At 41.1% G+C, this 24632-nt stretch overlaps 1 protein-coding gene across 2 annotated transcripts; it reads left to right on the forward strand.

The window, feature by feature from the left end:
* Positions 1-2251: 2251 nt before the first annotated feature.
* Positions 2252-24311, forward strand: rmp24 (ribonuclease MRP subunit p24). Of its 2 annotated transcripts, none has more exons than XM_082522362.1 (5): positions 2252-2570; positions 8453-8475; positions 9583-9803; positions 22661-22854; positions 23158-24310. In XM_082522362.1, the coding sequence occupies exons 1-5, from the start codon at positions 2476-2478 to the stop codon at positions 23330-23332; spliced, it is 708 nt and encodes a 235-aa protein (XP_082378488.1). In that variant the 5' UTR covers positions 2252-2475; the 3' UTR covers positions 23333-24310. The 2 variants fall into 2 exon arrangements, with proteins under 2 accessions (XP_082378488.1, XP_082378489.1); XM_082522363.1 differs by lacking the exon at positions 2252-2570 and adding an exon at positions 6604-6682 and having other exon boundaries at positions 23158-24311.
* The last annotated feature ends 321 nt before the right edge of the window (positions 24312-24632 follow it).

Genomic DNA, 24632 nt, shown 5'->3' on the forward strand with positions numbered 1-24632 from the left:
AAAGTCCCTCTGGCACCAGACCTGCCTCACCACTGCATTACGGAGACAGGTGTGGTTCTACATGGCTCAACGAGTAGTGCATCAGTGCCGTCAGGGCTGCAGGTTCCATCCTCTGTGAGTCAGCAGAGCACAGACAATTTCAACTACCTTCTGGTGAAACTAATTCTAACAGTCTGGAAAAATGTATGCTGAAAAGCTGCCGGCAATATGTTTTCTAATGTTCTCCTGCAAATATAAATGTCCTCACTTTCACACCGCCTTCAGAGACTTGCTAACACCACAATACTGCCTGGCAGTTATGTGATCACTCTCTATAGGCTTCAGGTTTCCTGTGCCCTGCAGGAAAATTGTTACTGTTCAGGTCAGGGGAGAAGTATTCCACAAGTCTTTGATCGTTCAAGCTGAATTTATTTGGCTCATCACAGCAGCAACATTCATCTCTGCCAATTTACTGCTACATTTCAGTGTTAGTGAAAATGAAAGCAAAATGCCTACCTTCCCATCCCCGTCCAGGTCCAATTTTATTTCTGCTGCACGCCTGTAAAGAGGGGATGAGGATGTAGTCGTACTTTATAGCACCATAGCAACCTCTCTGACTGTCTTTGTGTCGCCCAGTCTGACTCTCCCTCGGACTCGCGAGTCAATTTAGTCCTGCAGTGAGAGGAGAATCCCTTTATCCGTGGACTACACTTTACGCGGAAGGCACCGACTTGAACATTTCATTCTTGCGTGGAGGCGCCTGCCTGCCGGACCCTGATAAAGTGGAGATTTACTCGCGCACCAAGTGAGGAGCTATCCCTCACACTCCAGCTTACTCGGTCAGTTTCTGAAAGCTCTATGGCCCAGTGATTTAATGTCGTTTCAGCGTCTGGTGGCAGACCTCCTAGCCCCCCACTTGCCTCCCTAAACGAACGAATGCAAGCGCGCATACGCACGCGTGACCACAACCTGTGAAGATAAATAACTTCTGTGTTAATGGGCCGTCAAATTCACAACAGAAAGAAAATTGAAAAATAAAACTGAATATCTAAAACATCCGCAATGGCCGAGATAGTAATCGGTGGCTGATATAAATTCAAAGTCAAATAAAAAAAAAAATAGACACTGTAAGATGATGCCCCAAACTCTACATTATACTGTAATATTAAAATTAAACTTCTTCAAGGGAAATGATGTTGAACTTATCAGCTGAGGGGATGTCGTCAGAGGTTATTGCGCCTTTCAGGTTCACGTGGGACCGTGATAATTTAGAGAAGGCTAAACAGTATTCCTTTGACTTGAATGTCAGTATTTGTACAACACGAAGGCTTGGAAACCTACCGAGAGACCGAATCGACATACCTGAAAAGGATATGCGTAAAACGCATCGGTCCGACAGTCAGTGCTTGGACACGCTGGGACGAGAGGGAGACTGTGTTGTCGCTGGTGGTGAATAAAATCTCTTATGTCGTGTAAAACCTCCTTGTAAACTTCTCTCTTGTCATCTTCGGTCTGTGTTCTGTTCATCAAGCGTTATATCTGACTGACCGGCTCGCTTCTTTTGATGTCGGTGGTAGGAGGGTACCCAGAGGCGCGCACTGGGGAGATTCTTCCTCCCCTCTGCCGCTTCAAAATATCCAATTTCACACACTGACTCTTTTTTTCTCCCCGCATAATTCCCTTCTGGAGCAGGTGCAATAATTTCACTGGATCCACCCGGAGTTTTATCAGAGTTAAGAACCCGAATCCATGTCGCCTATATGTGTGGTTTCTTTCATGGTTTTGCAAGGTTTTCTATTGCTTTGGTAAGCTCTGAACACAGAAAAAGGGGATATTAACATATCTCATGGCCATTTAACGTTGGTAAGTCATGATATCCAATAAGCTTCAAGGAATGATGACATCAAAGGGTATCTGTTCAGTACTGGGATGACTGCACTTGCGCAATTACGTTTTGGGTTTTTGTTTTGTTTTTTACCTTAGTTAATGACATTTAACTCAGTAATTGTTGACTCCAAACAGGGCCATTACAGTCATTGATGATACCTTAGACTAAATAGCCTTTATCGTTTAAACTAAGAATTTTAACATTCAATTAATTCCCAGTGTCAAGTGATATGCGATTATTTTTTTATTGTAGTTTTTTAGTTTTAGTCTTCTTCTTCTTTTTTTTTTGCAATATCAAATGAGAGAATGGTGTTGAAATCAATACGCTCCGCCATGTGTTCCCTAACTACTCCGTTTCCCATAATCCAATGCAAGAAACGTCAGAATCTCGCGACCGGAGGTGGCTAACTGGAACGCTAGTTAGCTCAATGCAGACTTGATGAGAATTAGAATTTTCTACAGTCGTTCCGCTGCAGCTTCTCCAGTAGTGGAAAGGACGCCTGTCTAGTCTCCACTTTGTACTTGTTAAGCCGGCTAATCATTTACGGAGGAAGTTTTTATTTGCATTCGCAGGAGAGTTTCCGTTTTCTCACGTGCATCATCAGAAAAATGGAGATTTCTCCTGAGATAAAATCAAACAGCTTTCTGCTGGACGCTTCTCTGCTGTATAAGGATAGCTGCCCGGAGTTATCTCGCTTCTACATGTAAGATACTTCACTATAACCAAACACGAATACCACTTAAAAGTATATTTTACTTGCAGTCCTTTATTGTTGTGATGCTAGCAAGTGGACGCTAGGTGGAGGTGTTCGCCCAGTGTGACCGGGAAAGTTTCTAGCTCGACGATGTCAGGGAAAATTATGATTGTAGCCCCCATTATAGTTCCTTATTACTCAGGCTATAGTTTCGCAGTTATAAGGAACTATAGCTTTGTAACTGATGTCCTGTCAATCATTTTGGGATTGGTTGAGCTCTGACGTCTAACATATTAAGCCACTGTTTAATTCTCATTCTTTTTTCACACGTTAATTTAAATAAGAATGGGTTATCTGCTCGTGCTTTCATTGCTTTTTTATAACTTTTTGTGTTACAGTCACCTCGAGGATAATCGGATCACTGGTGGCTACAGTGAAACTGCAGAAACACATAATACAGTGAAGTCTAAAAATAAGATGTGGCTGCTGCTTATGTTGGTCTTTAGTGGTGCCTCAGGTGTCAATAGTGTTGAAGTTTTGGAGCATGAATTGTTGTACTTTTCCACTGAAGTTTAGCCTGCTGTAGTTCTTCTACAACAGTGACTTACTGTAGCTGGACATGAGCCCATGTGAGAGTCCCAGCCGTGGCTGCTCGTGTTTGTGGGCAAGTTTGCAATGATAGTTTCAATTTAAATGAATTACAATTTGGTGAAATGGTTTCAATTGGTGAGAACGAGACACCTTCCTAACAAGCTCTGAAATCAAAGCACAAGGAAGTAAACAAAGTGGTGGTGGTGGTGCAGACAGTCCCTCTAATCATCGGGTAAGAGAGCCAGGCAGTATGTAAGCCTCAGCCTCATCCTTGTATGGTTGGTAAACAAACCCAAACAGAGCCCTGATCCAGCATTCCCAAGGTGTCTTATTCTTTTTAGATTCCTGTAATTAAGTCTTTGAATTTTTACTCAGAATTAAACACATTAGTTATTATAGCCACTTTATGATTTTATTCATCATTTACAGTTCACTTCTTGAACTTCAAAATTTTGGTGTCTGATAGCCGTTCCAGACATTGGTGATTGCCGTGTTGTGGTGAAAGCTGGAAGTAATTTCAAGAGAAATCCTCTTAAGCCTTTGTCTGTGTGTGTGTGTGTGTGTGTGTGTGTGTGTGTGTGTGTGTGTGTGTGTGTGTGTGTGTGTGTGTGTATGTATGTGTGTGTGTGTGTGTGTGTGCGCGCGCTCATGCATGCGCTCAGGCTGTGCCCACTTGCTGGTATACAGACTTTTCTTCTTTATTAGGGTTTAAATTGAGCATTAATGCATCTAAAATGTTTTAAAATGTGCATATGTCTGTGTAGGCTCTTTCCACAATCCTTAGACTGTGCATATATGTGTGGACTCCTGCGATTCGTGCATTAGTTGGGTTTCAGCCATGTCCCTGTGTCCTTTGGCTTGTCTTCTCTCTTACCTGAGCCAGGAAATTTGTGGGCAGAACCATGAATGGAAAGAAAAACAGAGGTTTTAATGGTGAAAACCCCAGTCCGGGTCGTTTTCCGGATGTGTGTGAACCCACTGCTGCTTTAATAACATTGATCTGTTCCCCAGATTCCCCGGCTATGATTACCTGTGGTATTTGAGAACATTTTGAACACGTTTAACTCTGACCAGCTGTCCAGCAGGCAGGACACAAATCTAAATGTTTGGCTTTGTAACTCAGAGACCTCACTGGTTTTATGCCAAAGTGCCTGGCAGAGAAGACACAATGAACAGCCACTGCCAAAATGTACACTTAGCGCCATGAGCTAATTAAGTGATCCGAGTGATAATATGAGAGGCAGCATACAGGAAGGAACTCATGCTACGAATGAAAGCCTCAGACGCATGCTTTGAATGCACAACTGATCAAACCGTGCACCCGCGACAGGAGAGGAACTGAAAATATTTGAGTCGGCATACATTGGTGTACGTGATCAGAGTGCATTGATGTTCTGAATCCTGAGGAATTACGACCATGTCCATGTGTTCCTTTGGGGGTTTCCACTGTCTCCACTTTCTGCAGGCCAATGCGTCACTGGAGTGTTTGTTCTGTGGGTGCGCAATTACTCATACGCTCATACTCCGCATATTTGTAGGAGATGGTGCCTTCTGGCACAGTCTTCACCTTCTGCCAGGCCAATGACTGAATGAGTTAGTATGTATGTTTGCATGGGGCATTACACCTATTGTTGAATTCGATGTACAAGTACTTGGTGTGCTTATTGTGGCTCACGTTGTTGAATCAGTGAAGCTTTTTCCAGTAAGTTCGTAATCATAGTTGCGTGTCTGGTAACTAGACCTTGACTGGCTGTTCTGATTACCAAAACAAATATGCATGTCGTCTGCTGGACAAACAATTTGGAAACTTGTTTTGGTTTCTTGTTTTGTCTTTTATTGTCCTCACACAGGCCTCACATGGTTTTCAGTCTAGAAGTACAGCTGCAATTGCTGTGTGTTGGTTAATATTATTGGAACTCTTGAGTAATTAGTGTGGGAGAAATATATAGCAAAAGCAAGAGGGCTTCAAGGCATGATTGTTCCTTAATAACTTCTGATTGTTTTCTTCATTTTGGCTGTGACATACCACATTCCCAAAAGAAATCACCTACTTAGTCGGCCTAACAAACCTAATTCAGGACCAATGTAGTCAAAAGAAGGTTAATATTTCCATCTGCAGTAGTTTATATTTGGTGGCGTGGCTCTGTTTTGGGACCTCCCTGCCTCTCCATGTGAATATGTGGAGTGCATAAGGCAACTGAGTGTAGGCTGAGGTATCTTTTGATAGAATGCCCTATATCAGATTTACACGTAGATTTGTAGAAGGATATCAGCCACGTGTTGTCAGCTCACCCTGGGATCAACTTATATGCCACATTTGCAAAGTAAACAGAGAAATCTAACCCTCTTGTTTGCTAGCTTGAAGCAATGATTTTGTTGCCTTTTTTTGTTTTTTGTTCACCAGTTGACCTGCCAACAAAGCATTTTTGTTATTTTTATTTCAACTCATATCTGCCATTTCTTGATGTATGCTCTATCATCAAGGTAAGGAAAGGTAAGTCGATTCTGGTCATCTGGACACTGTTTTTAGCAGGAGAAAACGTCTTCAGTGTGGATCTCTTCAGCCTCTTCAGAGCCTCAGCCCCAGTAAGCTGTGTAGGCAGAGATCATCCTCACCGATCTTTGATGCCCACCCAGTCATTTCGTTCTAGAAGCAGGCCTGAAATATGACAAACCTCTCATTAAAAAAAAGAATTATCCAAAGGGCAAAGAATTAAAGGTTAATCCAGATATGCTTGGATTGCATTCTCTTAAGCCTCTTTTTCATTAGTACCTACTCAACTTGACTCCAATATGCGTAGGGCCATTACAGCAAGGAGGTCGAAAGTCCTCTGACATCATTTGTATACGACACAGGCTATATTTATTGCTTTTTTTCCAGACTCGGTTACCACGGTGTTGTTTTTTATGTAGCCATTTCCCTCATCGCTGCGTTTCAACAGTACCAGTTTTGATTTTTGTCACTCTTATGAGTCCTCGAGTAACTCCACTGACTAGCCAATGCTGATGGACGCCCATGGAACTCCGGGCAAGTGGCTACAAAAAAAATATTTGGTCCTAGGTATTACCACCTAATGGGAAACCATAAAAACAGAGTTGCGTCAAGCCAAGCCGAGCTATTGCTCACTGTCCTCACTGACCACTCGAGTGCTTAAGTCAAAAAGCTACATTTATTCAAAACACTTTATGAAGCTCACATCCAGAACCGATTCTAGAATCACCAGTTATCCTAACATGCATGTCTTTGGATTGCGGCATGAAGTTCAAATTCAACCATCCAGGAGATTTGAACCCAGTCTTCCTCCTGTAGGGCAGCATCACTAAGCATGGCATCGCTGTCTTGTTAAATTTGTCACTGCATTTTTTTCCTGCTGTTTGTCACCACCTTTTAAAGGCCTTTTTCCCTCTTCCGTTCCCTTTATCCAACACTTGCCCTCATTTCCTCTCGTACTGTATCACTCCTGTTACATCTTCTCTCAGCAGGAGCAAATGATCCTCAGACTGAGAAGGACCTGCTGGCCTCTTTCGCTGTAAGGTCCAGGTGATGAATGAAACCATGTGAATCGGTGCTGTAGAGGGGCATACTTTCTAGACTATTTCAAGGACTGATTGTGAAGCTGCTACCTGTGCTAGGCCTTTGTGTCTAAATATCTGAATGAGTTACAATCTCCGGTGAAGGTTTTTCAAGACATGCCAGCGGCCCTGTTGTTTTCCCTGATGGTAGCAATAAAATATTCATAATGCTTTTCATTTCATGCTGCAGACAGCACTTCTGTCTATAATCACATTATTACCTTGTAGCCGACACATAATTTCCCCTCACTGCCCTACTGCATCCTCTAGCGCTTCGTTGATCTCCCAGCTGTCAGCAGTTCATCCGTAGGACGCGTATCTTCAGCGTTTATCGCCACAACCGAGCATGCACTTAAAAGGAGATGCATGACAAGTATGTTAATAAGATTTGCACACTGGAAGCAGTCTTTGCGGTGCAGCCTTTCGGAGAGCTGGCTCATTCAGGAAGCTGTGGTAAGGGAGAAAAAGATTCCCTAAAAACATTCCTCGTCTCCGAACTTGAGTCATTCAGTTGTTTTTAGCAGGCTGGTTGTTGGAGGATTGTCTTTCATCTCATGCCAACAAAAAGCTCTTGCTTTTGTTATCAATATGTATACTGTATAGTGGTGATGTGAACTACCATGGGAAATGTAAATCAACTAACTTCCTGAAAAGGATTTTTTTTTTTTTTAAATGTCAGCAGAGAATGATTAAATAGCTTTCCGAACAACTAACTGCATTTCTGGAATTGTTCAAGGTCCATGAGTCATTATCACTTCACAACAGAGTGACAATCCACCACATCGGCCTCATACAGTTTCTCTTCATTTCCTGTATTATCTGCTGACAGGTCGTCTATATAATCTGACAGCTTAATCCAGTCACTGATTATTAAATTGGGGGTAGTATCTAGAGACAGTGATTCAGACTGTGCAGTGACTGATGACAGATATGTTGCAAAGCCCACAGCGTGCTCAGCTGTATCTGAAATCATCCATCAGTACGATGCACCGTTTCACATATGGCGCGGTTGAGAATGCCGGCGGAGCGTATAAACAAACGTCTGCCACCAGACGCCGCGGCAAAGGCCCGTAGGTTAACTCCAGATTAAAGCCCTTTCCATAAGCAGACAGCCCTATTTCTGTCTGTCCCTGACACACATGCAGCCGGACAATAAATGTCCCTTTATCGATTTAAGCCCTGAGCTAATTTTAGTGTGGCTTAGTTGTGACTCAGTTAAAACATCTCATTGCGAGTGTTCCCAAAGCGGGGGCAGCCGCATGGGCGGTGAAGCCACTGAATTGGTTTGGAAAGCTGCCCCGTATTGTTTGGGAGAGACCAGTTTTTCCGGTTGCATGTTTTCCACTCCACATAATGGGAATAGATAGTCTTTTTTTCTTTTTTTTTCCCGTCCCCAAAAATTGTTTCCATCTTGTAATTTGTGTGTTTGCAAACATCTATTTTATGCAAATATGCAAGCAATAAACGTATTTATTTCAATATTTTCCATCACACTGTCTCTTACCTTGTTTCTTTCACTGGTTCAGCGTTACAGGAGTTGTTGTGATGTAAATTGAGAGGAGCATTTCAGGATACATGCACGTTAAATGACAAATAAAGTATTTTAAAAATGCACATATACAAGATGTACATTATTAAAATGATGCCTCATGATCGTGTTGTTGTGTTTTGACATAAACTCGGTTATAATTGAAGTCTCAAACTCGTCTCCTCTTTCTCATTCCCAGGCAGGGGTCTTTGAAGGCTAACGGTAAGTTCACGGAGACGTGAGTCCTTGAACGAACTCCCGTTTCATTAAAATTTCTTCTTCCTGTTTCACGTTTGCATGTTTTCATCAGTTCTGCCCCAGAGTGTAATAAGCACGCACAGAATGCAGTAGTAAGTAGGACCTTGTCACTGGCTTGTCAAGGTTGATAAAACTCACTAAATCCTCCGCCAAATACTCAGAGGCAGCCAGCTGTCTCAAACAGACTGCCCAGTGGAATCAAACACCCACACGTAGACACTCACAGACACACAAACTCTCAGACCCATGCCAGCCGAAACCACATAAAACGGGAGTGGTGCCATTTAGTAAGACTCCTCAGACTTTTCTCCTTAAATAGCACAAAGACTCGTCCCAAACTAAGTAACGTGGTGTTTGTTTGGAGTTCTATTAAAATGATCACATTTTTCTATGGAAATAGAAATATCGACTATTAAATGATAATTCCAAGATCAAACTATCACCTTTCTGTTATAAATCTCATTTCCTCGTTGTTTAAATTGTAAGGGGCCAGTCTCATGCTTGCATATAGTATTGTGCAAAAACCTTGAGCTACCCCTCGCTTCTTTATATTTGGAAATGTTTGTACAATTCTAACGAGTCTGAAAGTCAATATCTGGTGTGATCTCCTTTATTCTTTAACACAACCTGAACTCTCTGAGATAGCTTTCATTTTTTTTAAGTAGTCTTCAGGAATAAAAACCAAAAAAACAACTAGTTATTGGCCAAAGAAAAACCTTGAAAGACCTTAGGCAAGCCTGGAGAACTATTGCTCAAGAGCACTTTCAAAATTCCAAGAAAATCTAGTTACTTGGAAGATAATGTAAGACAAAAAGGAGGGTGGCTCAAGACTTTCAATTCAATTTATTCAATTCAATATTTATATAGCGCCAAATCACAACAACAGTCGCTTCAAGGCGCTTTATATTGTAGTGTGGACCCTACAATAATACATACAGAGAAAAACCCAACAATCAAATGATCAAAAGACTTTTGTGCAGTACTGTCCATTTCAGCAATTTTTGGTTGTTTGATTGTTATTTTGTTCAAAAGATACGTTTTAGATTGTCTGTGTCTTTCATTTGCTTTCAGGACCTCTGAAACAAAAGTTCTCCAGTATGCTGCACAACACTGGGGTGTGTCCGTACTGTTGCCAGTGGCTCCACCCTGACAATCACCATGTGCGGCTGAGGCCCAAGCAGCGTCCATCAGCACGGGTGCAAAGTGTCCTGCTCAGGAAGGCCAGAGGCAAACGGCTCAGCCTGGTGCAGAAAAATCTGCTGTGCCGCTTCCAGAAGTCCTCGTCGGTACTGGTGAGAAGGCAAACAAACTACAAATCTAAGCACCTGATTATGTGTTTTACTGCACTGCAGCATATTGTTCAGGAGTACAATGGAAGTGACAATTCAAAACCAAGGCAACACAAGGTGCTTTACATAAAACATGCAGGGCCAAAGGAACATAAAAGAAAGGCACACATGTATTTACAAAGAATAAAAAATAAGATAGCATCAAACACAAGAATAAACATCACGGACGAGTCCAGTGCAGTGCGAGATATAAAGAAATCTCTCCAAAAAAGGAAGCAACGCATGGCAAACATGGATTTAAAAGAGCAGAGCACAGCTCTGGTTATGTCTGGGAGTTTGTTCTGGTTATATGATGCATGCTTCTCCGTGTTGAGTCTTTACTCGGTTTAACCAAGTAATCCCAGCTTTAAGGCTGAACAGTTTCCTCAGCTGTAGTGATGTTAAACTAAAGGTCAGTAGTTATTTTGTGATATGTGGGATAGCTGCTGATATGTGATTTATTTGTGAAATCTGTATTTTTTTAATTGTTGGTAATACGGCTGCTTCTGATAACCCGCCATATTCTAATGATTGTATTCTCTTAAATATCACTTGGACTTTAGTGTGGACTTGACTGCTTATTCTGTAGCTATTATTGACCTCAGAGCATAAATGAGCCAGGGGAGATCTACACTGCCCTGCCTCTCGCTTTTGTAGAGCGAGAGGCAGGGTACACCCTGGACAAGTCATCCGTCTGTCACAGGGCTAACACAGAGGGACAGACAACCGTTCATCCTCTCATTCACACCTACAGCCAATTTAGCATCACCGGGTTTCCTAACATACATGTCTTAAGATTGCGGGAGGAAGCCAGAGTATCTGAAGAGAAACCTCACAGACACATGAAGTACAGGAAAACTCCACAAGAAAAGCAGAAGCCTGGATGCAAAAGAAAAAGAAGAAAAAGAATGATCAGTTTATTATAACTTAACTAGTCCTGCATTGTCTCATAATCTATTTTTTGAGCCATTTTTGCCATTTAAATCGATGAAGTCATTAGTATTCATTCCACAGAAAGTGTCTGGTATCATTATGGCGCTCCACTTACTGCTCCAGCCTTACAGTTGTCCCATTAGGCTTAACTGTAAGAGCTAATGTTGCTAGAGAGTGCTTTGTCAACATTCACTCTGTTCACCCCACAGTCCTCTCCCAAATTGTTATAGTGGTCCCCTTTGTCTGTCGTCTTAATGGATGGCACCAAGCAAGAATAAAATGTAAAAACAGATTTTGGCCAGCACACACCCACTCTACTGATAAACCCATTTAGATGAGGAAGCTAGTGATGGAGCATGCAGCTATAGGGTCATTTTCCCCAGCACCGGTGATAGCACTGAAGAGCCCCTCTAGCGATCTGACATCAGCCTAATGAAGAGCAGCTTTAGTGGAAATGCTGCTGCATCATTAAAATCTGGTCTGGTTCATTTAGTATGCAGGTATTCACGACACAAAGCACTTTGAACCCACTCTCCACTTTGTATCTGTTGACTCTGAGGGCTAAGAGGTAGATAGAGAATGAGAGCGGTAGCAGGATTAAAAAAAAAAAGAAAGATAGTGAGAGGAATAAATGCAGAATGAAGTTCGAAATATTAAAAGGGGCAAGAGGGAGAAAGGCAGGTAGATGAGGTGAAAGGAGTCAAATCATGGACTTGAGCTGGGACCTTGTGTTATAATTTCTAATGCAGCACTTCTACTTTTAAGGGCTGTTGTGAAGGTGAGATTGGGGGTCTGATAAAGAGATTTATCAGATCCTGGATCAAGGAAGGATACACAACATGATAGTAAGGTGAACAAGCTATACTTGCTATACTTGTTAGATAAAATAACAACAAAGAAATAAAGGGCTGGGCACAATGTCTGTGTAGGTTTCTGCGGTAGTGTCTGTGGTAGTCTTAGGAGCTTGAAAAGAACTATCACGCCATGTTAAAAAGCTCAAATCAAACTCAAGTCATGCTCAAACTGGTTTCTTTAACATGACAATTAGTTCACTGTATTTTAATGGCCTCCAAAGCCAGCGCATGGGTCGTGGGATCATGGATCTGCTGTCACACATGTGGTCCAATCAGTCCCAGACATCCTGTCCTTAAGCGTGTGTGGCTCCCCTGTTATTAAACTCGTAGCTAAACAGAACTATGCTGTGTGTTTTATACTGAAGGCCACTCTTAAAGACATTGAGCCGTGATTATTCACGTTTCCGCCGACTCATTTGTCAACAATCATCACGATGAACAGTGTGGATGTTTGTCCATCACATGACTTCCTCGTAAACCAATATGGCGCCAAGAATGTCCTCCAAGGTATTTTTAACCTCTGTTTTCATGGTCACTAGCCTGCCCAATGTTCAAAAGACAGCAAGTCAAGCCACACATGCGGGTCATGATAGACTTGTGCTCAGTAAAAGGGCGATAGCAAGCTGATATGCTTAAAATGCACATTGATAGAGTCGTGACGATAAGAGGTGGAATGTGAAAAGCTTCCTTTGCTTTTCCTCCTTGACACGACGCTGATGAAAAGAGCAAAGCAGCTCTGACAGGAAGAAGGGCTCAGCACGAGCTTGGATAAAAAGATTGGCATCCACTTGGTTTCATAGTTAGAGCATAAAAGGGGAATCATTATTTTATTATTTTCCAAATGCATGAAAAATAATCCACAGAATGAGAAATGAAATGTGTCACAGTGACCATTGAATTTGGCACCTGTTGTTGTTGTTGTTTCATTTTTTAATTGCTTCATTTCAGTGGGCCAGAGTCAAGTGTTATGGCTGTGTACACAGTATATTAGTCTCCTCTTACGGTCAGCCACATAAGTCTGTTGTGTAAATTTACCTTTGTGTGTTTTTTTTATCTTGAGCAGGAGACAGGTGTTTATTTTAAACAACGTATGACTATTTGTAGATGCAAAGACTCATTTCTCTTGTGCGCTCATTTGCTTTCAGAAGCATCAGAACAGTTACGGGGCCTTTTTGTGGATGAGATTTGTTGTCAATAATGTCAATATTTTTATCGATCTTTTATAGTTTCATATTTGCATTTCTCTCACTTACCTGCATTTAGAAAGTCTTTGCACGAATTATCAGTTAAACTCTTTAACATTGAAGCAGTGTGAATAATCTTGAACATGCACGCTATATGCATGCTCCACCCTATGTGCATGCTCCACCCTATGTGCATGCTGCACCCTATATGCATGCTGCACCCTATATGCATGCTCCACCCTATATGCATGCTCCACCCTATGTGCATGCTGCACCCTATGTGCATGCTCCACCCTATGTGCATGCTCCACCCTATGTGCATGCTGCACCCTATGTGCATGCTGCACCCTATATGGATGCTGCACCCTGCTGTAATAGGTGCCATTTTCAATGCACATGCCTTAAAACAGTGTATTTTTGCAGTAAATTTAAAAGAGCAGCTTTTCTAGCTAAAATGTAAGCATGCAAACATCAGAAGGGACCACTGGACCAGTAAATACAAATTTATAGTCATGCACACAAGCGATTTGCAGCGTTTATACTCCAGGGTGTAAATCCCCTTGATTTCACACTGTATTGCTATTGCCGTTTGGTGTGTGTGTGTGTGTGTGTGTGTGTGTGTGTGTGTGTGTGTGTGTGTGTGTGTGTGTGTGTGTGTGTGTGTGTGTGTGTGTGCGCGCGCGCGCGTGCTGCCCTTATGGTGGGATGACAGGCTTTCCTCAGCCCTGTGAAGTTGTCTTAGTGCTGCGATAAATCACTTTGTTTATGCGTGCTGAGCGGGTTATCCAGCAGTGGATCTGGGAATAGGTTGGATGCAGCGCCACAAAAGAGGCAGAGACCCTAAATGGAGCGAAGAATAGCCTATTGTCCTCCTGCATTCTTCTCTTCTTCCTCCTTGAGTTTAGTTTTAGACTTTCTATCAGAGTTGCTTGTCACAAGGAAAATGTATTCTGTGCTTTCATGTTTTTTCAGGTGATTAGTGCATGTCTGCATTAGGAAAAATATTTCTGTTGGTCCTTTTATTCATTCTCATTCAGTTCGTTTTCAGAATACAAGATGAACCAGATATGAAGGAGCAAAGTGACAGACCATAGGTCGTTCTGTTTTTGGCACATTACACACGGAGCCATCTTTCTGATGCGACTCAAATCTGTGATTTATTTTTTAAGTCACCACTTCTTCTTGACCTCACTGACCAGCTCTCATTCTAGTACCTTTACACACTCCAGTCTCTCTTGTTACTTCTCTCTTAAGTTCTATCTCAGCTCATCTACCCGACCACAATCTGACCTCTCACATTATGCTTTCTCCATTTCTCCTTCCTTTCTTGGCCATGTCTTCACCACATTTCGCTTTCATTTATCTTTAGTGGAAAATGTGCCGCCTGAGGCCATGACAGGAAACAGGAGGCAGCGATGTCTAGCTGGTGTTTTGCCTGTTTGCTGTCAGGGAGCAGAAAAGGTTCCGCTGAGGGGGAGCAGGATTACAAGAGGGGAAAAAATATTGGGAAAGACAGATGATTAGAGATGAAAGCATTTTTTCGATACAAACAGAGGAGTCACAGTGGGAGGTGGAAACACTCACTCTTGTGCCACGTGTGTGGGTATTTAAGTAAAGCATTTGAAATATGTTAACATCTACATACTGTACGTAGCAATGGCAGGAGTCACGGGAAACTGATGCCAGCTGAACTTGACATCCTTGAAGAGCAAACGAAAACCAAAATATGCATAATGTAACATACAGTTTAATTATTTTAAGCATCCACACTTTCTTCTCTCCACTGTCATCATGTCTGTAGTTGAGTAGACATGCGGGATAAACCCCATATAGAGAACTTAAAGTGGTACCACTGCAGCATGTCATCTCTCAATTAACGTCTTGATGCAACTATTAAAAAGTCTGCTTTGGAACTTGGCGTTCCCTCTGTTCGGCTTTCGCATCCTCACTCACCAGCATTTGAATCATACGCTTTCTGAAATTGAATCTGTCAGCACGTGTGTGCATTAATGGCATTCGCTGCATGTCTTCTGTAAAGCCAAGTACGGGCCATTCGTCATCTCTATAATAATCAGGGCAGAGTTCTAAATCCAGATCTGTCTCTGGGCTCTTTTCTTTATTCCTCAGCCTCAAAACTTCACCTGTGTTTTGAACAGCCTGATGGGTGGAGATATATCTCCAAGGTAAAGATTTTTGTAAATTTAAATGCAGACTGTACTCTGTGGTTGTGTTTGTTTGTTTGTTTGTTTTAAACTTACAAATGCAGACAGCTCTAGGTCATCAAATGTTGCTATTGTATTCTCAAACTACTCAGAACTGCATGATTTTATAAATATATTAAAAGTATGTAGTGCCTGGTTTGCATAAACTTCAACAGATAATGTCTGAGGGACTTTGACAAGTATTTCTGTCACTTTTTTTTATTATTATTATTTATTCAGAGCTCTTTTTGAATGTTGGCTGCCTTTTCTTCTGTTCTCTGTCTCTCATGCTGCTTTAATAATATTGTGTTCTGGGCTGTTGGTAGGCCTGCCCATGACTGATGGTGTTCCATTATGTGTTTTTATATCCAGCTATGCTTTTATTGCATTAGCAGTATGTTTGGGATACCTGGATTTAAAGGGATCATGTATTGTTGGAAAATGGGAGTCGTTGCCAATTAGATCCTTTCCAGGTGGTTTTTCATGGTCTAGCAAACTCTGACGGTACTTTTCTGTTTTCATAATTCTTGTTTTGACAAGATGTCCAACACCACTGGCTCAAACGCAGCCCCAAGCCATGACAGAGCCTCCACCATGTGTTTATAGATGGCTGTAGACACTCACTGTTGTACGTCTCTCATAACCAGTGTTGGGCAAGTTACTTTGAAAAAGTCATTAATTATAGTTACTAGTTACTTCTTCAAAAGAAAAACCTGAGTTACAAGATACAAGTAATTAATTACTTGAAAAGTAACTATTGCTTTACTTGAAAAATGAGGGTATAATTGGCCACTTTTGACTACTTTTGATTTTCCCTCTACATTTCACCTTTAAAAACTATTTACTTTGTCAGCTTCAACCGTCTGTTTGTTGAAAAATAGTAACGCGACCGCACCGCATTGTCTTGTTAGTAACGGTAGCGGCCTTGTAAAGATAGGTATAGTAATTAGTTAGATTACTCATTACTGAAAAAAGTAACGCCGTTAGTAACGCCATTACTTGTAACGCCGTTATTCCCATCACTGCTCATAACCACCTCCCTACAAGAGCTTTTCTTTTATACATATAAACAAAAAGAAAAGGATTACAGATGATCTGTACATTCAGGGTAATTAGCCCGTACCTTTAAGGCTGTGAAATAAAAGGAAAAAAGAAGGAAAAAGGGAAATGAAGAGAAGCAAAAACGAGAAATATAAACATTTGTATGATATTTCCCAAAGAAACATAATCGCTGCAAAATAATCCCATTCATTTACTGACTACAATTCAGAAATTTCAAGCTAGGATTCATCACTCCATCAGATCTGTTGCCACTGATTTTCAGTCCAGTTCTTGTGTCATTTGTCATACCTCAGCCTTCTCTCCTTGTTCCCCTTTCTCCAGAATGGCTTCTTGACAGCCACTCTTCCACTGAGACCATTTCCAATCCGGGTTGAGGTAGTAGATAGATTTAAGTGAATGTCCAGATGGATCTCTCAGGTCCTGTGACACGTTTGCTGGATTTTTTCTGTCAGCACACACTGCACACCGTGCCCAGATTTTCATTTTTGCCATGTGTTTTTGTGACGGGATGATAGTGCCTAAAACTACAATTTGGGTTCTCTGCTGTGTGTTATGTGTAGATGCAACATTGGGCTGTCCCTTGAGTTAGCTGCTTGTGTTAAAGATTCACAGGTCAGTGTTAAGTGGCTTCATGAATAAGAAAACAGTCCTCTTAGAAAAACAACAAATGTCTAAAGAAAAGCTTTGAAAGACGCTCGAAAGCCTGCAGAACTATTGTTTAAGACCACTTTAAAAGTTACAAGAAAGTCTGGCACCTTGGAAGCAAAATATAAATAAATCAGGCATGCCTCAAGACTTTATACATTACTGTAGTTTTTTTTCCTCTCCATATCTAAAAGAACCTGCAAACACTTTTCACTCTGGAGTATTAGAAATCAGATTAGCATAGGCAGCAGATGTTGATAAAAACTCACATGGGAGTTATTATGAAGAATTAGAATGTTGTTTTTTTTTCTTTATCTAATCTGGCTGACTGGAAATAAGTTTGTTGAGGACTGCGGGTAAACCATCATTTCACGTCTTTGAAGCTGTTTCCCGGCGTTTGCTGTTTTTGGCTCTTGAGGCTGACCGGCTTGTGCGACGCAGGACAAAATGTGACCTTTATCACTGACAAGAGAGCGAGAAAGAAAGAGAGAAACAGATATGTTTTTATGGCAGCATGCAGGAGATCTGCATTCAGATCAGGTGTCTGTGTATTTACCAGCCTGCCTGCCTCCAGACAGTGTGACTAAGTGGCTGCATGCACCCAATCACAGAGCAAGGCCATGGCGAGAGGAAAGTTTATACTTCTTGCCTCGTATTGATCCCCAACTGCTCTTCTGCTTTCAGCTTTATTGCGTTGTATTGATGCGGTCTCGAATGACTTTCACACACAGCGTATGTGGATAATCATACTTTGATGTTCACAAAAACAGAACCATCTCATCACACGATAGACATTTAGCACTGATAAACAATTATATGACTTATATTTCTACTTTAGGAGTCCTAACAGACGCTTCATTCTGTGACTCACTCTGCTACTCTACTCATCTTCCTCCTCTTGGGCAGTATTGCACTGCTGAGGTCAGATTAATCAACCAAAGCTGACCTCTGACAGCAGAGAGAAAGCTAGGAAGGGAGGTATTTATGGAGCAGAGGCTATTATTAGCAGGAAAGGTCCATCTGCAGAATTGATGTGTGTGTGTGTGTGTGTGTGTGTGTGTGTGTGTGTGTGTGTGTGTGTGTGTGTGTGTGTGTGTGTGTGTGTGTGTGTGTGTGTGTTGCAAACAATGTTGACTGCAAACAATGTTGACTACTTATAATCATGAAAATGAGCAATTGCAAAGTGCAGGAATGTTTGTCGTATGCTGGGAGAGAAGAACAGTATGCTCTGGAAGAGAAAATAAAAGTTCTGGCCGATTATTTGATTCGATTTTTTGTTTTAGACTCAGAGAATGTTAAACTCTGTTCTCATTTGTCACAGTATTGGGTTACACACAACAGTCAGCTTGCCAGAGATTGAACTACAAGAATTACAGCTGCAGGATCTCATTGATCTCAGGTTATTTAAATTGAAAGTTTTCACCTTTGTGAACTATCTAACAGTCTATTTGCTCATTTAAAGTTCAAACCATTACACCGTTCGTAACTTAGACCTGCGTTCTTTCGTTCAGGAAGTCGTGCATTAATCTATGACTTGAGCTTTATTATTTTTATATGCAGAAAGAGCCGCTGCAAGACTGCACAGTTTAGAGGCAATTACACACTCCTGGCAAGTATTAAAATCATGGCATGAAATTGAACGGGAACCTTACTTTCTGCAAAAAAATAAATAAATAAAATGCTTAATATCCCTTGGGGTGTATATAGGTGGTTGTTTATCCGCATTAGCCTTATGCTTGGTTGGCCAATGCGCTGGTTTGTCTGCTGCCAGAATGCCAAGATGAGGAAATCAGATCTCTCTCTGCCACCGATTCACGTGTGGCTCTGCAAGTGCATACGCCGCATGTCGAAGGATTAGCGTAAATTAAACAGGTACACGTGACTAGGATTGCGTTTTAGGTTGTCATGATTTCTTATCACTATGCAACAACCTTACCGTCACTGTCGTCTGAGAGTGGACAGCGTCATTTCCTAGGCACTTTCCAGTTGCTGATTAGCATCTCCGCTGTGCACTTACATGCACACACTTTTTTATTAGGGAAAGATTTTTAGATCCTGTCATATCAGCACTTCATTCGAGCTGGCTAATGACAGCGAGGCCAGGAGAGGATAAACAGCATGAGGTCATCCTAGTTGTAAACATCCATCTGCAACCAGCTGTCTCTCTGTGTTTGATCTAGCCCACCATTAACTATGTGCACCCCTCCCTCCCCTGGAGTAATCATTTGAAGAAATCATAGTCGTCAAAAGTTGAAACACGAAAATCTGCGTTGTCACCTAAATGTCTCCAGCTCTTATTACTTACAGCATGTGTTACAATTGAAGCTATATCATCTATAACAGAACAGCAATTAGTTTTCTGCTTAATGATATACCCCCATACCCCCTGTTATGATTTGGTTAGATAAAAATTTAATGATGTATGGGAAGAAATTGTTTGATCATTGCAGAAACAGGAAGTGGTGATGGAAAGATTATATGAAAGTGCAATAAAGCAAACGGTACGCATCACAACATTTATGTAAGTGGATAGGAGGAGGTTAAAACTGGAACTATCCACATTGAATTTGGTGGTTTCACATCCCGTAACTCAAACACGATTGGAGGTCACTGCCAGGAATCTGCCAAAACTTACAACCCTCTATTCAAGTGCATCACAGTAATGATGCAACTGCATGCAAGGAGTGTTTATGAACTATTTTACATTGCTGCAAAAAAACTATGTTATTTAAAAAGTCAGTTACTCCAACTCCAACCAAATATTGTTTTCAGTGGTTTGTGCCATGCAAATATTTTAACTGTGAAAACGAAATTCATAACTAATCAGATCTAATCTGTTTGGCCTGAGGGGAAAAAGCAGGATGGATTCTTCCTGCAAAACTAATATAACTATTTTATCCATTTGTCTAAAATGTCTCTATGTGACCAGAAACTAGTTCCAGTATAACATCTTTATACACCTGCACCTTTTTAATATTAGTGCATTACTTTGCTTATAGATACTCCAGACTTTGTGTGCCTACTTTACTGAACAGCACCAGTTATTCCAAGTTTGGAATACTTTGTTTGAGGAAAGGTTTTTTTTTTTCACTGTTGAATGTCCTCTCTCAGCTGAATGTGCCTTTCTACATTTATTTTAGACTCCTTATAAGATAACTGCAGTTTAGGAGATATCCATCCATCTATCCATCGAGGGCTGGAGCCTGTCTGAGCTGTCATACAGCAGGAGGTGGCGTACACTCAGAAGAGGTCACCAGTGCATCACAGGGCTACTCAAAAACCATCAATAATAAAATCTTCATATTCAAACCACATACAATGCATAGATTAGAAATTCCACATTTCTAAAATACTGACCCAAGATAACTTCTTAAAAGGCAGCCAGTTATGCCTTTCCTTATTTTTGTGTCCTACATGTACTGCTACAATGGTGAGTGCTCATACTAAACATGGATTAATGTTTCAATTAGTGAGCACACGCACAACGCATGTGCTTTGCCTCATCTCGGGGTACAGAGTTATATCTAAGCACAGTTGACGTCAGATTTAAACCTTCAGTTTGCAAGAGGCAGCCAGTCAGAAGAAAGGTGGCTTAAAGGCCAGAGGAAACTACCTAAAATGTCTTATTTCAATCAGATCCAGCCCGTCATGTCAATCAGATGACGTGATGGGCCACACCAAGCACATTTATTTAAACAGAAATAATGATTATAGTGCACTATTATTGTGCTTTATTAATTGCTGCATGTTAGGTGTGTTTATGCAAAGCTACTCCTGTTCAGTACAGGTTTTTTATTTATATTATTTTTTATTTTTGCTTGAACACAAAATTCTTTGTGGTTTGAATCTGTTTCACGTTACATCTAGAGTACAAGTAAATAATAAACAGCATTTAAATTATCAGTTATTCAGCAGTATTTACTAAATGCAAGTGTTCTGAGTTTGGATCTTTTGTTAACAAATAGACTTAATCAAAAGATCTTGCATGCACTAGTAACACTGCGATCCATCCTCTAGAGAAAGTCTGGGGTTATTTAGTCCATCTGCTTCACAGAGCATTGGTCAGTCCTCATTGAGCCACACCCCTATGCACAGATGGGTGGGTCAGTTGCTTGGCTTTGTCACTATAAAGCGGGACTGGCAGGCTCCTTTAGTAAACACTTCTCTAACGGTGCGGTAAAAACGAAGAGGAACCCAGAACTAAGTGCTGGTTCACTGAAACCCAACTCTCCAACACTCGGCAGTAGACACCTGTCAGAATCTGAAATGGCTACATTTGTGTCGGTGAGTTTTCCATCTCCTCAGCATTCAGGACTGTCAACAGTTTGGCTCAGATTTGCTGACCTCTGCAGCGGTGGTCTGTTCAAACCAGTTCTAATGTTGTGGCAACTCTGGATAGCTTCTGTCACTACTGGGATTTTTTTATGCTTAGATTTTGGAGGGATATTGAGGTTTTATTGAACACTGTGCACTGCATTTGCTACTTTAAATAAAGTTTTACTTAAGAGGAAAAAAAGTGTAAATGGCTCTTCTGTTCAAGATTTTTATTTTTCCTGTGCTGGAGTTAGCTGAAGTTATTTGACATTTGTTAAAACAGCAGAAAAAAATGGCATATCTTATAATTATAGCAGGGTCATGATGCTGGGATGATTTTCTATATTGTTACCATCACTCAGTTCATTCTGTGGTGTCTTATAATGGGCTGCAATTGATAAGAAGTCCTGCCTAATACTGAAGAGTATATATAAAGTAATTGTGGCTTACAATAGCAGTCAGTTGTTTTGTTTTTTATCTGTTTGTCCGAGTCACATTATGATTCCATAACTTGTTTGATTAATCATTGATGGTTTATTAACAGCCTGTGTGCACACCATGACATGTACTGCTGTTTCATGCACCATTTCACTTGGACACACAGTCATAGGCCAAGAGTTATTATGCATGTTGTCTTAAATTGCAAGGATCTCCTGACCTGTAGTTCTACCTTGCAACTTTCCTGCTACTTGTTTTGCCTTACATGGAGTTTATATTTTATTTGAATGCAGTGTGTCTTATTTTGAATTACATAAAACAGTAGGCTCAGCTCAAGCATCAGAGAAGTTGTAGGGGAAAAAATGTTATAGAGTTAAACTAGAAAGAACTAGCCAACAGCTCTGATAGCATCTGCGAATCATGCACAGCTACACCTTTAAATCACAGAATAAGAATATGAAGCTGAATGTGAGCATGGTACATCTAATTTATTGATTAGTACAGTTTTGTTTTTCTTGAGCACAAAGTTCTGCGAGTCTTTGATCTGTTACCCGTTGTAACCTTTCCACATTGCAGTGTACCCTGAATAGGCGAAATTGCATGGCAACAGCCCCACCTTGCCGTCTCATAGGCTAAACACATTGTTTTCCCATCCTGCTTCAAGCAGTCCAACTATTTTCATATCTGCAATGTTCATTGGTAAAATTATCTTTGGCACAGCCAGTGGGAAGAGCCTCAGCTGTTAAGTGAATCTCCTGTCATTAGTAAGCTTCCTCTACCTCATTGTAAACTTTTCCTCAGCTTTGAGATGTCAGTACGTGTCCCTGACATCTGTGAGGCTTGCGGGTTGGCCTGCGTCACCTGTGGCATGTGCACCATTTTTATTACAGCTAGTCAGGCCCAAGTCCACACCAAACTGTTGTGCGTCCCAGAGAAAGCCATTAAACTGTGGAAATGGTGAGTTTTGATGAAAAATAATAGCTAGAATGACAAAAAGCTTCACCTTCCTCTCTAGGATTTACATAATTTGTTGAAATTATACACAAGAAGTTTCAACGGATTTCCTTCCAAGTACTCCTCTGGGGATGCCATGTATGCCTTCACCTCAAAACCTCATTGTGTATGAGCGCAGTGTAGACGCAGAGCATGCATTATTAATGGATATGTTCCTTTCCTTCTCCTTATCCCAGATGGCCACCTGCCATGCCTGCAATAAGACATCCAGGTACAAGGGGGTGAACAGGGATTTTATAGCTACCTTCGCTAAGACCCACAACACACCAGGGAGTGCTGGCAAGCACAAAACCCCACAGTCAACCAGCAGATCCAGCATGAATGCCCACAAGACTCCTGGCAAGGACAGGGCGCCTGCTCATACACCGAGGTAAGTTTATTTTGGTTTGCTGTTACTAATATGCGCAGAGCCAAAAGTTTAGTTACAGCCTTGCTTGATTAAACTTAGTTGGTTCTGCAGACATATGAGACAGTGATGTGTCAGGCATGTTGGGATTTGAGTGATTGAGTTTCTATTAAGTCAGCATTAAGGGAACAAGATGTGCGGGCGGCACGTGTTGGTTCCACGTTTTTCGGATCGTGTCGCTGGTGATAGCTTGCTTTTAACATTTCCTGCTAACCAACAAAATCTTAAGTTACTGTAACTCTTAACTGAACTCTTCCTTCTCTCTAGATCCTCCTCCTCCACCTCCACTACTACCACTTCAGGATCAGGCTCAGGCTCAGCTTCCTCCAAGCCTCCTAAAATTAGAAACTGGTTTGTCCGACATCTAAGCAAGATTCTCCAGCGAGAGGACAACCAGGGCACCAAGAAGGGGGGCTTGAAAGATTTTCTCTCCTCACTTTGAGCATCTTAAGATTATATGCGCTTTATCTTTGTGAATACTCTTAAAAAACAAAGAAATGGGAGGAGGCCCGTGTCGTAATCTGTGTAATCCAGAGCATCAGAACTTGAGAAACTAGTTGAGTTTCCAAGCCAGTGAAAAGGCACACAGTTTGTCCAACAGCGCGACAGTTGCTGGGCGGATTGGAGCGGCGCTCCTAGAATCCTGAATTGTAACCGGGGGCACCGAGGTCGCTATTTCAGCTGTCAGTCAGTTTCTGCATCTTCTGCACAGTCAGAAAGATGGGCGGACTTCTTTTCATCTAATTTAACACATCCCCCGTTTGTAAACTCCCGAACTGTGGATGTTGAAGGATTATAAAGTATTTATTTATCAAATTGCCGAAGCATCACAGGAAATCCGGCTTTTCTCTGTGGTGGCATTTGTGGCATGACGAGCTGGTTTACATATATATTTTCTCCATTTTCTAATGTTACAAAAATAGATTTATATAGAAAATATATACCTTTAACTACAATTCATGCTATTTGATGTTCAAACTTTTGTATTTGATTTATTTACTTATTTCAGCTTTCAGTTCTCTCCAGTGGGAACATTTTTCTGTTTGTTTGTTTTTTTATTACAAAGTTGAAATATAGAAGTGATAAATGTAAATATCTCATTGTTACATATTTGTAAATGCATACAAATCAATCACCAATGAAACTAGAAAGTGCATTTTCTGAAGAAACTGCAGTGTGAATGCTTGAATCTGAATGTATGCACTGAAATGAATTAATTGCTGAATTTTGAGTTAAAAATATTGAATGAGATTAAAAAAAAACAAAAAAAAAACGAATTTAACCTGAAAACAAAGGTGCTGAACTGCTAAAAGCTGAAGGTTACACAGAAGAAGGAGTTGGAAAAAAACTGAAAATGTTTTAAATGTAAATTAGAAAACCCTAAGAAATGAGAAAAGAACATTTAGAGTCAGAAAACATCTGAATGAATATTAAAAGGTCATATTCTTTGAATCACTGAATGACTCAAATGTGATCCCTCCACTTTGATCCACACAGTTTAAAAAGTTTAAATGCCTGAGCTTTGAAAGATACGGTGTTGGAAAGAGAACAATAATGGCGACAATTTGAGGGTAAAATGATGGCTGTAACACTGTGGACACAGCAGCAGTTGAAAGAGAAGTGCTTAAGATGAATCTTGGTACAGTGGCAGGCAGAGCTCGTTAAGCAGGCAGGTGTGAGCCTGGTTGCTATAGTGACCGCACCCAATGGCTCCATACACACGTACACAGACATGCGCCTCA

Source organism: Aulonocara stuartgranti (assembly GCF_965226115.1).
Source record: "Aulonocara stuartgranti genome assembly, chromosome: 22".
NCBI lineage: Eukaryota > Metazoa > Chordata > Actinopteri > Cichliformes > Cichlidae > Aulonocara > Aulonocara stuartgranti.